General features: G+C 42.7%; 1 protein-coding gene across 2 annotated transcripts in view; it reads left to right on the top strand.

Moving 5' to 3' along the window:
- TDRD12 (tudor domain containing 12) overlaps positions 1-15,519 on the top strand; it is a 105,503-nt gene that overhangs the window by 37,683 nt on the left and 52,301 nt on the right. For both annotated transcript variants that reach the window (XM_089319565.1, XM_089319566.1), the window contains 3 exons: positions 8,821-8,918; positions 10,182-10,258; positions 14,642-14,722. In XM_089319565.1, the coding sequence (XP_089175691.1) occupies positions 8,821-8,918; positions 10,182-10,258; positions 14,642-14,722 (256 nt within the window). The remainder of the gene's footprint in view (positions 1-8,820; positions 8,919-10,181; positions 10,259-14,641; positions 14,723-15,519) is intronic.

The following is a 15,519-nucleotide window of genomic DNA, read 5'->3' on the forward strand; positions in this document are numbered from 1 at the left end:
TTCCCTGCTAATGTACCTTGGAAAACTGTGGAATCAGAAGATGACCCAAGTATGTGGGCCCCTGTACCCACATGGGAGACGCAGATGGAGTTACAGGCTCCTGGCTTCAGCCTGGGCAAGTCTCAGATGTTGTGGCCATTTGGGAACTGAACTAGCAAGTGGAAAACCTCTCTCTCTCTCTCCCTTTCGAATAAATAAATAAATCTTTTTAAAAAATATACATGGTTCATACCTTACAAGTGGCTGCTTAATCTGCTGTGCCATAATGCTGGCCTCTCATGCATATCTTTGAAAAGGAAAATGTTATAGTGAACCAACAAAAGCTGATGTGAAGTATGACTAGATGGTTATGTAAAAAAGCAAAATTGTTAGATGTTGTTTATGCATGTAATTATTTTCCTTTAATCCTTGTAAAAAGCTATTTTAACTGTATTTCAATTAATTTTTGCTATTTCTCTTTGAAATTGCCTTATATAATTTTATTTTAATTTTTAAAAATTAAGTTATTTGAGAGACAGAAAGGGCAGGAAGGGAGAGAGCTTGCCCCCATGTGTTGTCTCCATGTGCCTGTAACAGCCCAGGGCCAGGTTGGGGGGTGCTGAAGTCAGGAGCCAGGAACTCAGTCCAAGTCTCTGACATGTGTAGCAGGACCCTGATCACTAAAGCCATCGCTGCTGTCTCTCAGGGTCTGCATTAGCAGGAAGCTGGAGTCGGGAGCCTAAGTCAGGCATTGAACCTAGGCACCACAATATGAAACATGAACGTCAGTTGCTAGGCCAAATGCCCATTCTACATTACATATATTTTTTAAAACCAAAGAGTAATGCTTTGCTAATGGTTGGTCAAACAAATAGCATAAAATGGCTGTCATGGAAAGTGATTTTCTCCTGTTCATACTTTTTTTTGGGAAGATTTATTTTTTTTTTTTTATTTGAAAGACAGAGTTACAGACAGAGAGGTCTTCCATCCACTTGTTCACTCTCCAGATGGCCGCAATGGCTAGAGCTACGCCAATCCAAAGCCAAGAGCCAGGAGCTTCTTCCAGGTTTCCCACGTGGGTGCAGGGGCCCAAGCACTTGGGCCATCTTCTGATATCCCAGGCCATAACAGAGAGCTGGATTGGAAGAGGAGCAGCCAGGACTAGAACCGGCGCCCATATGGGATGCTGGTGCTTCAGGGCAGGGCTTTAACCCACTGCGCCATAGCACTGGCCCCTCCTGTTCATACTTGTCTCATCCTAGGTTGCTCCCCAGACATAAACCTTTTTATTTTAAAGCTCTTTATTTTGATATTTAATTCTGAACTTTAAAAATAATTACATATGTGTATTTTTTACTGTTTTGAGGCTTGTCAGCTGTAGACATGGTCATGATTTCTGTGACAGATGAGCTCCCGTACCCCTGTCCACAGTCATTCCTTCTAAAGACCTTTATGAAGCACTTACTCTAAGTCAGGTGCTATTCTGGCGATTCATCTGCTTCTGCGGAGTTTGCATCCATCTTCTCAGTAGAAGTATTTTTAGAATAATCCCAGACATTCTAAAAAGTTGGAGAACATTGTAAAGAGTGTTTTTCCCAAAACCACTAAAAAAAAAGTTGCTGCCTTAATGTCCATCGTTCCCTAATACCTGAGTGTTTCTTCATCAGACAAGGACATTCCCCCAAATATCCACAACAGCCATCAAAAGCGGAATGGAATGGTAGCAGGCACCCTTGTGACCCTGTAACCCTCAGACCCCAGTCAGATTCTGCTGATAGTGGAGGGATGCGGGTTAGCGCCACTGAACTGCTTTAGTGATCGTCTCCTGAGTGCTGTGCCGTCGGGAGCTGTTCCCCGGTCCTTCCTGATGCCTTACCTGACTGCGCGCCGTGTCCTTCAGCCTTGCCTTGGGCTGTTCATCCCGTCCCGTCCTGCCAGACGACGCAGGGTTTCCCTTGGCCCTGTTCCTGATGGAGTTCACTGTATCACTGAGGAAGGTGGAGCCCGCCGGGCTTCTCCACTGAAAGCTGTGCTCTTGCCCATTGTGAGGGCTTTGCAGACAGGTGCTGGGAAACCATGTAAAGACTTCTGTCCCTTGTATTTGCTCATGTATTCATGAGCATATTAATGTGGATTCCTATCTGTAACAGAAATCAGCAGCTCTTCTAAATTGCCCTGGCTTCCTTTCATAGGGAATGGCATTTTTCAGCCAAAATCTGGGAGCCAGGTGTGGTTGTTAGGGTACCATTGCTCTGAGGCACTCCTGTGGACAGAAGCAAGGATATGTATGTCTTTGGCGTGTGTGTACATCTGTACATCTATTATCTTTTCTATGTATTGAAAATCAGGAGTTGGGGCCGGCGCTGTGACACAGCGGGTTAAAGCCCTGGCCTGAAGCGCCAGCATCCCATATGGGCGCCGGTTCAAGACCCGGCTGCTCCACTTCCGATCCAGCTTCTGCTATGGTCTGGGATAGCAGTAGAAGATGGCCAAAGTCCTCGGGCCCCTGCACCCATGTGGGAAACCTGGAAGAAGCTCCTGTTTCCTGGCTTCAGATTGGTGCAGCTCCGGCCATTGCGGCCAATTGGGGAGTGAACCATTGGATGGAAGACCTCTCTCTGTCTCTCTCTAACTGTTTTAAATAAATAAATAAATCTTAAAAAGAAAATCAGGAGTTGATGTGTATGTGTGTCCATACACACACATATTTATATCTGTCTCTTTTGGTGTCATTAGAAGTTAACTTTTTTTAAAAAAATTATTTATTGAAAAGGCAGAGTTACAGAGAGAGGAAGAGAGAACAAGTGACATCTTCATCTGCTGGTTCATGCCCTAAATGGCTGCAGTAGCCAGGCCTGGGCCAGGCCAAAGCCCGGAGCCCAGAGCTCCATCTGGGTCTCATGTGTTTTTCAAGGGCCCAGGTACTTGGGCCATGGTCAGCTGCTTTCCCAGGAGCACTAGCAGGGAACTGGATCAGAAGTGGGGCAGCTGGGACTCAAACTGGCACTCATAGGGAGTGCTGTCATCACAGGCAGCAGCTTAGCCTGCTGTGCCACAGTGGCCCTGATGTTAGTAACATGTTTGACGGATTTTTTTTCCTCCTTTCCTTCTGTAGATTAGTGTTTCTTCATCTCTCATCCTTTTCTCTTAGCCTTCTTTTTTCTTTTGAAAAATTATTTATTTGAGAGGCAGAGAGAACACTTGCATTTGCTGTTTCACATCCCAGAATGCCTGGGCTGGACTGGGGTTGAAGCTGGGAGCCTGGGATGCTATCCGAGTCTTCTAAGTGGGAGGCAGGAATCAGATTACTGGAGCTGTCACCATAGCCTCCCAGAGTCAGCATTAGCAGGAGGCTGGAGCCAGAGCCAGAGCCAGGTGACCTAGGTGTGCTGACATGGATGTGTGTGTCTCAACTGCTAGGTTAAGTGCCCACCAAGCTCCTTTTTTTCTATTTTGTATTTACTTTTACTTTAAATGAACTGATTTCTGAGAGGTTTTCTTAATTTTTTGAATGTCATCCTCTTTGTTTCCAGTCTAGTATTTATCTTTTGAGTTTTCAGTTTAAAGACTTTTTATTGCCTAATTGTTTTTGTTTGCCTGCCTTTTTATATCCAACTGTTTTGTTCCATGAATACTATTCCTTATTCTCGCTGGTGTTCTAAATAGTTTTACAGACTTTTACATCTTTTTAAAAATCCTTTCAGACCGTTATTTTATTTCAGGCCTGAATCTCCCTTCCCACGCTTTGTTTCTTGATTGCCATGTATTGATGGCACTGCACTACTTTGTGCTTTTTGTTTGAAGGCTGATCTTGTGTGGACATTTTCTCTTTGTGAATTTCAACTACTACCTCTACTCCAGCTCCAGATTGGAGTTTGTGTTCTCAGCTGAGATGCTGCACCCCCAAACAGGTAGTGTAATTCTAGACCCCAGCTACGCATGCCTGGCCTGCACAGTACCTTAGAGAAGGATCAGACCAGAATGCGGTATCAGCTCACATTGCCGTGTTAGCTCTTTGTTTCAGTAGTTTAGTGTCTAATGGCTGGTTTTCTTATTAGTACTTAGAGTGAACACTGCTGGAACTGCCTCTGGAGGTTCCTAGGAGATGATGTGGGGTTGGATTCCCTTCCTTGGAAGTCATGCCTCAATTTTTACAACCTGTAAATACCCAGCTTGATTATCTGTAGTATTCACTAAATGATTGTTTTCACTTCTCAAAATCAGATTTAGGCTTAGCTGATGAAGATTTATTTAAGATTTATTTATTTATCTGAAAGGCAGAGTTACAGAGAGGCAGAGGGAGAGAGACAGGTGTTCCATCTGCTGGTTCAGTCCCCAGAGGGCTGCAATTCCAGGAGCTGAGCCTCTTCCTGGTCTCCCACATGGGTGCAGGGGCTCAAAGACTTGGACTATCTTCTGCTTTCCCAGGCCATAGCAGAGAGCTGGATCAGAAGTGGAGCAGCCAGGACTTGAACCGATGCCCAAATCAGATGCCAGCACTGCAGGTGGTGGCTTTACACCACAGCGCCAATCCATGATGAAGATATTTGAAAGAGAGTGCTTTAGAATTTTTTATACCTCCTGGGTTATTCAGATTCAGCTTGTTTACTTTCATCTTAAATTTTTTTTAAATTTATTTTAAGGTATAGGGAGAGAGAATTTCTATCTGCTAGCTTACGTCCCAAACACCCACAGTGGCCAAGGATGAGCCAGGCTGAAGCTGAGAACCAGGAACACAACCCGGGTCTCCCATGTAGGTGGCAGGTACCCAGTTACTTGAGACATCCCCACTGCCTTCTGGGGTCTGCATTAGGAAGAAGCTGCAATGAGAAGCTGTAGCCAGGAATCAAGTCCAGGTGCTCCTGTGTGGGATGTGGGTCTCATAACCACTAGGACAAATGCAGGTGCCCATCATCCTGTTTTCTGGTAGCTTCTGTGTCTTTTTTTTTTTTTAAGATTTATTTTATTTATGAAAGAGTTACAGAGAGAGGAAGAGCCAGAGAGAGAGATTTTCCATCCACTGATTCACTCCCCAAATGACTGTGATGGCCAGAGCTGAGCTGAGCTGAAGCCAGGAGTCAGGAGTTTTTTCTGATCTCCCATGCAGGTGCAGGGGCCCAGGGACTTGTGCCATCTTGTACTGCTTTCCCAGGCCATAGCAGAGAGCTGAATTGGAAGAGGAGCAGCCTGGACTAGAACTGGTGCCCATATGGGATGCTAGCACTGCAGGCCGGGCCTTTAGCTCACTGCACTACAGCGATCGATGGCCCTCTGTGTCTGTTGCATGATAAAGTGAGATGCACAGGACAGAGCTGGTGTAGCAGAGAGATGGCTGTATATCAGAGGACAAGGAACTAGAGTCGTATTTGAGGAAGAGTAGGGCAGAGAAGGTACAATGGGTCCTTCAGAGCTCATGTAGTGCAGGTATCTATTGTTCTGTGTACCCCTAAAAGAAGTGATGTGCATAGTTGTGAACCTGAACTTGGCTGAAACTGACTTACAGTCAGTATTCCAGTTACAACAAATCTCCCCATTTTATAATGCTCTGGATTCTGTGATCAGGACCTCAGAGTGGCCCCCAGGAGTGTTTGTCACTGTTTCTCAGTGTCTTGGGCCTCAGCTGGAAAGACATAGAGGCTGATGGTAACCAAACACTGGGATTCACCTGAAGACTGTGTAGTCAGGTTCTGGCAGTTGATGCTGGCTTTGGGCTGGAACCTCAGCTGAGGCTGTTGTCTGACCTGTAGCAGCCTTGTGTTGCTTGGGCACCTCCCAACCTGGTGGCTGGGTTTCAACAGTGAGTGTCCAAGAGAGCAAGTCTTGTTGTGATCTAGCCTTAGAGTCATGCAGCATCACTCCCATGTCTTTGATGAACCCACTCAGGTTCATGGGAAAGTAAAATACTCGTAGATCCCATCTTGCTATGGGAGTCAAAGTCGCATTGTAATTATGTGTTGGGAGATAAGACTGTTGCCTTCTTTGGAAAAGATCTCTGCTAAGTTGGGAAAATAAATTATGTTTCATTTTTCATTAAACTGATAGGGGAATTTTTAGAACCTTTTTCTTAACAGTCAGGGTTGACACAAGATTTTTTTTTTAACTTTTATTTAATGAATATAAATTTCCAAAGTACAGCTTATGGATTACAATGGCTTCCCCCCCATAACGTCCCTCCCACCTGCAACCCTCCCCTTTCCCACTCCCTCTCCCCTTCCATTCACATCAAGATTCATTTTCGATTCTCTTTATATACAGAAGATCAGTTTAGCATACATTAAGTAAAGATTTCAACAGTTTGCTCCCACACAGAAACATAAAGTGAAAAATAATAGATGATTTTTTAAATGATGATGAAATCAGATCAGACCTATTGTCATGTTTCATCCCAGTGAGAGTCAAGTTGGGAATTGATAATTTCTTCTTTTTTTTTTTTTTTTTACAGATCAGTTTAGTATACATTAAGTAAAGATTTCAACAGTTTGCACCCCCATAGAAACACAAAGTGAAATATACTGTTTGAGTACTTGTTATAGCATTAAGTCTCATTAAGGACAGAGATCCTACATGAGGAGTAAGTGCACAGTGACTCCTGTTGTTGACTTTACAAATTGACACTCCTGTTTATGGCATCAGTAATCTCCCTATGCTCCAGTCATGAGTTTCCAAGGCTATGGAAGCCTTTTGAGTTCTCCGACTCTTATCTTGTTTAGACAAGGTCATAATCAAAAGTGGAGGTTCTCTCCTCCCTTCAGAGAAAGGTACCTCCTTCTTTGAAGACCTGTTCTTTCCACTGGGATCTCACTCACAGAGATCTTTCATTTAGGTTTTGTTTTGGTTTTTTTTTGCCAGAGTGTCTTGGCTTTCCATGCCTGAAATACTCTCGTGGGCTTTTCAGCCCGATCAGAATGCCTTTAGGGCTGATTCTGAGGCCAGAGTGCTGTTTAGGACATCTGCCATTCTATGAGTCTGCTGAGTATCTCGCTTCCCATGTTGGATCACTCTCCCCTTTATTTATTCTATCGGTTAGTGTTAGCAGGTACTAGACTTGTTTATGTGCTCCCTTTGACTCTTAGTCCTTTCATTATGATCAATTGAACTGAAATTGATCACTTGGACTAGTGAGATGGCATTGGTACATGCCACCTTGATGGGATTGAATTGGAGTCCCCTGGTATGTTTCTAACTCTACCATTTGGGGCAAGTCAGCTTGAGCATGTCCCAAATTGTACATCTCTTCCCTCTCTTATTCCCACTCTTATGTTTAACAGGGATCACATTTCAGTTAAATTTCAACACTTAAGAATAACTGTGTATTAATTACAGAATTAAACCAGTCATATTAAGTAGAACAGACAAAAAAATACTAAGAGGGATAACGTATTAAGTTGTTCATTAACAGTCAGGGCTATGCTGATCAAGTCACCGTTTCTCATAGTGTCCATTTCACTTCAGGAGGTTTCCTTTTTGGTGTTCAGTCAGTTGTCACTGATCAGGGAGAACATATGATATTTGTCCCTTTGGGACTGGCTTATTTCACTCAGCATGATGTGTTCCAGATTCCTCCATTTTGTTGCAAAGGACCGAATTTCATTGTTTTTTACTGCAGTATAGTATTCTAAAGAGTGCATATCCCATAATTTCTTTATCCAGTCTACCGTTGATGGGCATTTAGGTTGGTTCCAGGTCTTGGCTATTGTGAATTGTGCTTCAATAAACATTAGGGTGCAGACCGCTTTTTTGTTTGCCAATTTAAATTCCTCTGGGTAAATTCCAAGGAGTGGGATGGCTGGGTCGAACAGTAGGGTTATCTTCAGGTTTCTGAGGAATCTCCAGACTGACTTCCATAGTGGCTTGACCAGTTTGCATTCCTACCAACAGTGGGTTAGTGTCCCTTTTTCCCCACATCCTCGCCAGCATCTGTTGTTGGTAGATTTTGTATGTGGGCCATTCTAACTGGGGTGAGGTGAAACCTCATTGTGGTTTTGATTTGCATTTCCCTGATTGCTAGTGACCTTGAACATTTTTTCATGTGCCTGTTGGCCATTTGGATTTCCTCTTTTGAAAAATGTCTATTGAGGTCCTTGGCCCATCTCGTAAGTGGGTTGTTTGTTTTGTTTTTGTGGAGTTTCTTGATCTCTTTGTAGATTCTGGTTATTAACCCTTTATCTGTTGCATAGTTTGCAAATATTTTTTCCCATTCTGTCGGTTGTCTCTTCACTCTCCTGACTGTTTCTTTTGCAGTACAGAAACTTCTCAATTTGATGCAATCCCAATAGTTGATTTTGGCTTTGACTGCCTGTGCCTCCCGGGTCTTTTCCAGAAACTCTTTGCTTGTGCCAATATCTTGAAGGGTTTCTCCAATGTTCTCTAATAACTTGATGGTGTCAGGTCGTAGATTTAGGTCTTTAATCCATGTTGAGTGGATTTTTGTGTAAGGTGTAAGGTAGGGGTCTTGCTTCATGCTTCTGCATGTGGAAATCCAGTTTTCCCAGCACCATTTAGTGAATAGACTGTCCTTGCTCCAGGAATTGGTTTTAGATCCTTGATCAAATATAAGTTGGCTGTAGATGTTTGGGTTGATTTCTGGTGTTTCAATTCTGTTCCATTGGTCTATCCATCTGTTTCTGTACCAGTACCATGCTGTTTTGATTACAACTGCCCTGTAGTATGTCCTGAAATCTGGTATTGTGACACAAGATTTTAAATTCCATGTAAAGTCCTATTTTGTATTTTCCTGTATTAAGATTTCATAATGGTGTTTATTTTTATTAATTTTTTGGTATCCTTTCTATCAATAACACCTTTCAAAGTAGCTTTTTTATCACTGTTTTTCTTTTTCAGATAAAGATGTGAATTGTAATATGGATTCATTGAGAGATTCACCTAAAAAGAAATCTGAAAAGAAACAGCAGTGCCTCTCTTTAAAAGATGAAAATAAGGTTGTATTTTCCTTTAAAGATTTATTTATTTATTTGAAAGTCAATGTTACACAGAAGGAGACGCAGAGAGAGAGAGAGAGAGAGAGAGAGGGAGGTCTTCCACCTGCTGGTTTACTCCCCAGCTGGCCGCAGTGGCTGGAGCTGGGCTGATCTGAAGCCAGGAACCAGGAGCTTCTTCTGGGTCTCCAGGTGACTGCAGGGGCCCAAGGACTTGGGCCATCTTCTACTGTTTTCCCAGGCCATAGCAGAGAGCTGGATCAGAAGTGGAGCAGCTGTGACTCGAACTGGCACCCATATGGGATGCCGGCACTGCAGGCGGCAGCTTAACCCGCTACACCTCAGTGCTGGCCCAATAAAGTTGTGTTTTTAAAATGCTCATTTTATACACAATTTGCAAAATGTTAATAATATTCTTTAGAGTCTATTAGGAACCAAAAACATGGTTTCTATTAGGAAAATCCTTGGCTACAATAGTTTTGTTTATGAAACCAGACTTTACATGTTTGGTTACTTTGAAAGAGCTCCAGCTCCCCTCCTACCAAGCTCTTGTTTATGGGACTAATGGCCTCTGCAAAATTAGGTGTTCTCATTTAGGACTGTGAAAACCTGGCATTCTGGGACACTCTTAATAGTTTGTTGCAGGGCTGGTATTGTGGCTCAGCCAGTTAAGCTGCTGCCTTCAGCAGCAGCATCTCGTAGGGTACAAGTTCTAGTTCCTGTTGTTCCGCTTCCAGTCCAGCTCCCGGCTCATATGCCTAGGAAAGCAGCAAAAGGATGGCCCAAGTTTGGGCCCCTCCCTTGGGCCCTGTGTGGGAGATCTAGATGGAGTTCCAGGCTCCTGCCTTTGGCCTGGCCCAGTCCTGGAAGTTGAGCTATATTAGGGGAGTGAACCAGTGGATGGAAGATCAATGTCTTTCTCTCCCACCTTCTCCCTTTGTCCCTTTAACTCTGCCTTTCAACTAAATAAATTAATCTTTTATTTAAAAATGTTTATTTCAGTTCTAACTGCCCTGCAGTAGTTTTGGCGAGAATGGTGAGTATCATTATGGGACATTGTAAAGCTGCCTTCTCTTCCGTCTAGTGACTCCAGCAGGGGTGTAACCTGTAATCATCTGCCTTTGCGTTCTTTGTCTCAGCAGATTGTTTTGTATATGAAAATTACCTGGACTGGTTCCTCTTGAGAATAATTCCCATGGATTTTTATTTAAAAAGAAATGTCTATATCTGTATGTTGCTGACATACTTTTTTTTTTCTTATTGAAGTGTATTGAATCTTCAGCATACTGGCCAACAAAAAGAGGAATAACCATATATGCCGACCCAGATATCCCAGCAACAAGGTATGATTTAAAAATTCAGCATAATTGGGTAGAGCCTGTAGTGTAATGTTGTCTTCTCTGTGGGAGACTGTTTCCATGAAACCAAAGTCTACAGACACTCGAGTCTCTTGTGTGACCCATGCACATTTCCATGTGCTAAATCATCTCTAGATTACTTCTGTGACTAGTACAGCGTGGCTGCTATGCCAGTAGTCATTAGACTGTATTGTTTGGGGCATAATCACAGGGAAAGGCATCTGCACATGTTCAGTGCAGACATAGATTTTTTTCTGAGTATTTTTTTAACTTTTATTTAGTAAATATAAATTTCCAAAGTACAGTTTATGGATTACAATGGCTTCCCCCCCTCATAACTTCCCTCCCACTCGCACCCCTCCCATCTCCTGCTCCCTCTCCCATTACATTCACATCAAGATTCATTTTCAATTATCTTTCTATACAGAAGATCAATTTAGTATATATTAAGTAAAGATATCATCAGTTTGCACCCACACAGAACATAAAGTGTAAAATACTGTTTCAGTACTAGTTATAGCTTTAATTCACATTGGACAGCACATTAAGGACAGAGATCCCACATGAGGAGTAAGTACACAGTGACTCCTGCTGTTGACTTAACAATTTGACACTCTTGTTTATGGAGTCAGTATTCTCTCTAGGCTCTAGTCATGAGTTGCCAGGGCTATGGAAGCCTTTTGAGTTCACCGACTTCGATCTTATTCAGACAAGGTCATAGTCAGAAGTGGAAATTCTCTCCTCCCTTTATTTGAAATTCAGAGTTACAGAGAGAGAGGGAGAGAGGGAGATCTTCTATCTGCCAGTTCACTCTCCAGGTGGCCACAGTGGCTGGAGTTGGGCCATACCGAAACCAGGAGCTTCTTCCAGGTCTCCCACATGGGTACCAGGGGCCCAAGTACTTGGGCCATCCTCTGCTGCTTTCCCAGGTGTATTAGCAGGGAGCTAGATTGGAAGTGGAGCAGCTGGGACTCGAACCAGTACAGATGTGGGATGCCAGTGTCACAGGCTGTGGCTTTATCCACTACATCACAACGCCAGCCCCATCTGAGCATTTTTCGATGTGTGGTTTCTTGAACCCACAGATTTAATAAACCCAGAGATTAAACAGATTAAAACCCAGGGATATGAAGGGACTAGTGTTGTGGCACAACAGGTTAAGTCACCACTTGAGACACCCATATCCCGAATTGGAATGCCAGTTTGAGTTCCAGCTGCTTTGTTTCCAATCCAGTTCCCTGCTAATGTTCATGGGAAGGCAGCAGATGATGGCCCAAGTGCCTGGGCCCCTGCCATCCATGTGGGAGACCTGGATGGCATTCCTGGTGGCTTCACCCTGACTCAACCATGCTTGTTGCAGGCCTCTGGAAGGTGGACCTGGGCTAGACAATCTCTGTCTCTAGTTGTCTCTGTTACTCTGCCCTTAAAATAAATAATCTCACATTTATTTATAAATGGTACACATACATATATAGGCAGAGAGACAAGGAATGAGATAGACAGCTCCAATCCACTGGTTCCCACCCAAAATACCTGCAATGACCAGGACTGAGCCAGGCTGAAACCAGGTACCCAGAACTCAACTCAAGTCTCCGGTGTAGCAGGCAGGAACCCAGCTCACATCATGCTGCCTCCTAACGTCTGCATTGTCAGGAAACTGGAATTGGGAGCTGAGGCTAGGAATGGAATCTGGGCACTCTGATGTGGGACATGAGCCTCCTAACTGTTGTCTTAACCACTAGGCCATATGCCTATCTGATTGAACATATATTAATGTAAAGGAAAAATCATGTGATGATTGCTTAGCAACAAAACTCAATGAAAATGGGTGCTAGATGACCTTATTTCCTTGTTGGACAGAGTAGTTTCTGTAAGGCAGGTCCAGTGAAGGCCAGCATGGGGTGGTCTGGGTATGGAGCATGGGTATACACAGACCAGAGGGCAGGATTACTTAGGGGGTTAAGAGTTAGTGGGGAGCAAAGCCTGGATTGTCATCTCCTTAAAGATGAGTATCAAGGGTTTTGACTATAAACTTGTCTCATCAAGATATGTGTCCATAACATTAAAGAAACCACAGAAAAGCCATCACACTATACCACTTCCTTTGTAGTCTAAGAACTTAAGATAGTGTTCTACTTTTCCCCTCCTGGACTATATGCTGTAGATGGCATGTGATGTATTTATATACTAGAATCTATTATGACATTTTTTCCCAAAGAAACCTTTAATGAGTACAAATTTCATAAGTATGACTTTAGGAATATAGTGACTCTTCCCACCATACCTGCCCTTCCACCTCACCTCCTCCTCCTCCTCCCCCCCCCCCATTCCCAGTCCCATTATCCATTAAGGAAAAGAAAAAAATGTTCCTTGACAGTCAAGACAAGTGCTGTTCAAGTCATTGCTTCTCAGAGTACCAATTTCACTTCTACAGATTTCCTTTTAGGTGCTGTGTTAGTTATCACAGATCAGGGAGAATATATGGTATTTGTCCCTTTTGGACCTCATCCATTTTGTTGCAGATGACTGGATCTCATTTTTGTTTTTACAGTTGTGTAGTATTCCATAGAGTACATATACTATAATTTCTTTATCCAGTCTTTAGTTGATGGGCATTTAAGTTGATTCCATGTCTTTGCTATTGTTAATTGAGCTGCAGTAAACATGGGGGTGCAGATAACTCTTTTGTTTGCTGATTTTATTTCCCTTGGGTAAATTCCCAGGAGTGGGATGGCTCGGTCATATGATATCTCCCTACTGTCTTCCATAATGGCTTTACCAATTTACATTCCCACCAACAGTGGACTAGGGTACCTTTTCTCCCACATCCTCGCCAGCATTTGTTGTTTGTTGATTTCTGTATGAAAGCCATTCTAATTGGGGTGAGGTAAAACCTCATTGGGGTTTTGATTTGCATTTCCCTGATGACTAGTGATCCTGAGCGTGTGTCTCTTTTCCTCTTTTGACAAATGTCTGTTTAAGTCCTTTGTGCATTTTTTAACTGGGTTGTTTGTTGTTGTGGAGTTTCTTGATCTGTTAATATATTCTGGTTATTAGTCCTTTATCAGTTGCATAGTTCACAAATATTTCTCCCATTCAGTTGCCTCTTTACTTTCCTGAGTGTTTCTTTTGCAGTAAGGAAGTGTCTCAATTTGATGTAATCCCATTTGTTAACTTTGGCTTTGATAGCCTGTGCCTCTGGGGTCATTTCCAAGAACTCTTTGCCTGTGCCAATGTCTTGCAGGGTTTCCCCAATATTCTCTAATAATTTGATGCTATCAGGTCATAGATTTAGGTCTTTAATCCATGTTGAGTGGATTTTTGTGTAGGTGTTAGGTAGGGGTCCTGCTTCATACTTCTGCATGTGGAAATCTAGTTTTCCCAGCACCATTTGTTGAAGAGACTGTCCTTGCTCCAGGGATTGGTTTTAGCTCCTTGGTCAAATATAAAGTTGATTGTAGATGCTTGGATTGATTTCTGGCATTTCTATTCTGTTCCATTGGTCTATCCATCTGTTTTTGTACCAGTACCAAGCTGTTTTGATTATGACTGCCTTTTAGTATGTCTTGAAAATGACTTTGATTTAAACACTCAGGTATCTTTCAGAAAAATTTAACTAACTACACTGTAGCCTTAGTATGTAGTTAAGTTGGAACATTTGCCTCTAAACCAGATAACTGCTGGTGATGAATTCTTTTAGCTTTGTATGTCTGAAAAAATTAGTAGTTTCACTTTGGAAAACAATATTTTCACTTGGTCTAGAATTCTACATTGACAGTCCCTTCTTTGCTGTATTTTAAACTTACTGCTCTTCTGCCTTCTTGCTTGTATCATTCTTGGTGCAAAGTCTGTCATCTTTTTCTCTGTTCCTCTGTTTGCCATATGTCTCTTCTTCTGAGTGCTTTTAAGATTTTATCGATAGTACCAGTATGAGCAATTTAATTATTATTTGTCTTGATGTAGTTTTTCTCATATTTTTTTGAAGATTTATTTATTTATTTGAAAGTCAGAATTACACACAGAGAGAGGAGAGGCAGAGAGAGAGGTCTTCCATCCAATGGTTCACTCCCCAATTGGGTGCAATGGCCAGAGCTGCACCGATCCATAGCCAGGAGCCAGGAGCTTCTTCCAGGTCTCCCACGTGGGTGCAGGGGCCCAAGGGCTTGGGCTATCTTTTGCTGCTATCCCAGGCCACAGCAGAGAGCTGGATTGGAAGAGGAGCAGCCGGGACTAGAACCAGCACCCATATGAGATACCGGCGCTTCAGGCCAGGGCGTTAACCTGCTGCGCACAGCGCCAGCCCCAAGATATCTTCAAAATTGGGGCAAATAGGTTCACAAATTTTTAACAATGCTTTTTGATTTCTAGTGCTTCAAGTCAGAAACCAAATGAGAAATCACTTTGCCTGGCTGAGAAGAAGGATTATGATGAGAAGAATGGCTGTGTGAAGTAAGAGTTTTTGTTTGCCTGAATTGTTTATTGAAATGATTGTAATAAAATTATAAGGAGGAATTGATATATTTTATTATTAATTTCAAACCTATGTTCTCATCAGAAAATATCTATACAGTAAGACTCCTGCAGGCTCTGAGCTATGCTTTTCCTTCCTGATCAACAGTGTCTCTGTTTGGGGCTTTGTTCCAGAATGTCGTTTCCTTCACATTCCTGATTCTCTTGTGAAGTGAACAGGTTTATAAAATGAAGTAGACAAAATTGGGGCTGTTGATTCTCTATGGGTTGGTGTTTGTTTTCCTCCTAGTTTTATGGGGTTAAACAGGTCTCCTACCTGCTGGAGAACTGTTGGCAGCAGAACAGTAAATTATATACTCGTGTGGTCCACAAAATATTTTCCTGTCAGTTTTCTTTATTATTATTACTATACCAGCCTAAGCAGTTTTATATTTGAAATAGCAACAGCTACACTGGAGCCACTAGAATGGCAGAAAGTTGGGAGGTGAGTGGGTCCTAATCTATCCACTGACTGGGCCAGGGAGTTGAAGTGGGGGTGGTGCTAGCTGTACCCCCAGAGGCCTCTGGCATAGCAGGAGCTCCTCGCAGAAGTCCAGGACCAGACTTTGAAGGCTGCCATGGAGTCCACAGATTTGGAGGTAGCTGTTAATGCACCTGATTTTATGTCTCCCTGCAGTTGATTTCTTCTGTTTTAAATTATAACCTGCTAAATTAACTCTTGAATGTTACTCCCTTTTATTTCTATATTCGAAAATTCTGTCTTGTCTCTCACTCAG

Source organism: Oryctolagus cuniculus, chromosome 18 (assembly GCF_051225735.1).
Source record: "Oryctolagus cuniculus isolate XC-2025 breed Fujian yellow rabbit chromosome 18, ASM5122573v1, whole genome shotgun sequence".
Lineage (NCBI taxonomy): Eukaryota > Metazoa > Chordata > Mammalia > Lagomorpha > Leporidae > Oryctolagus > Oryctolagus cuniculus.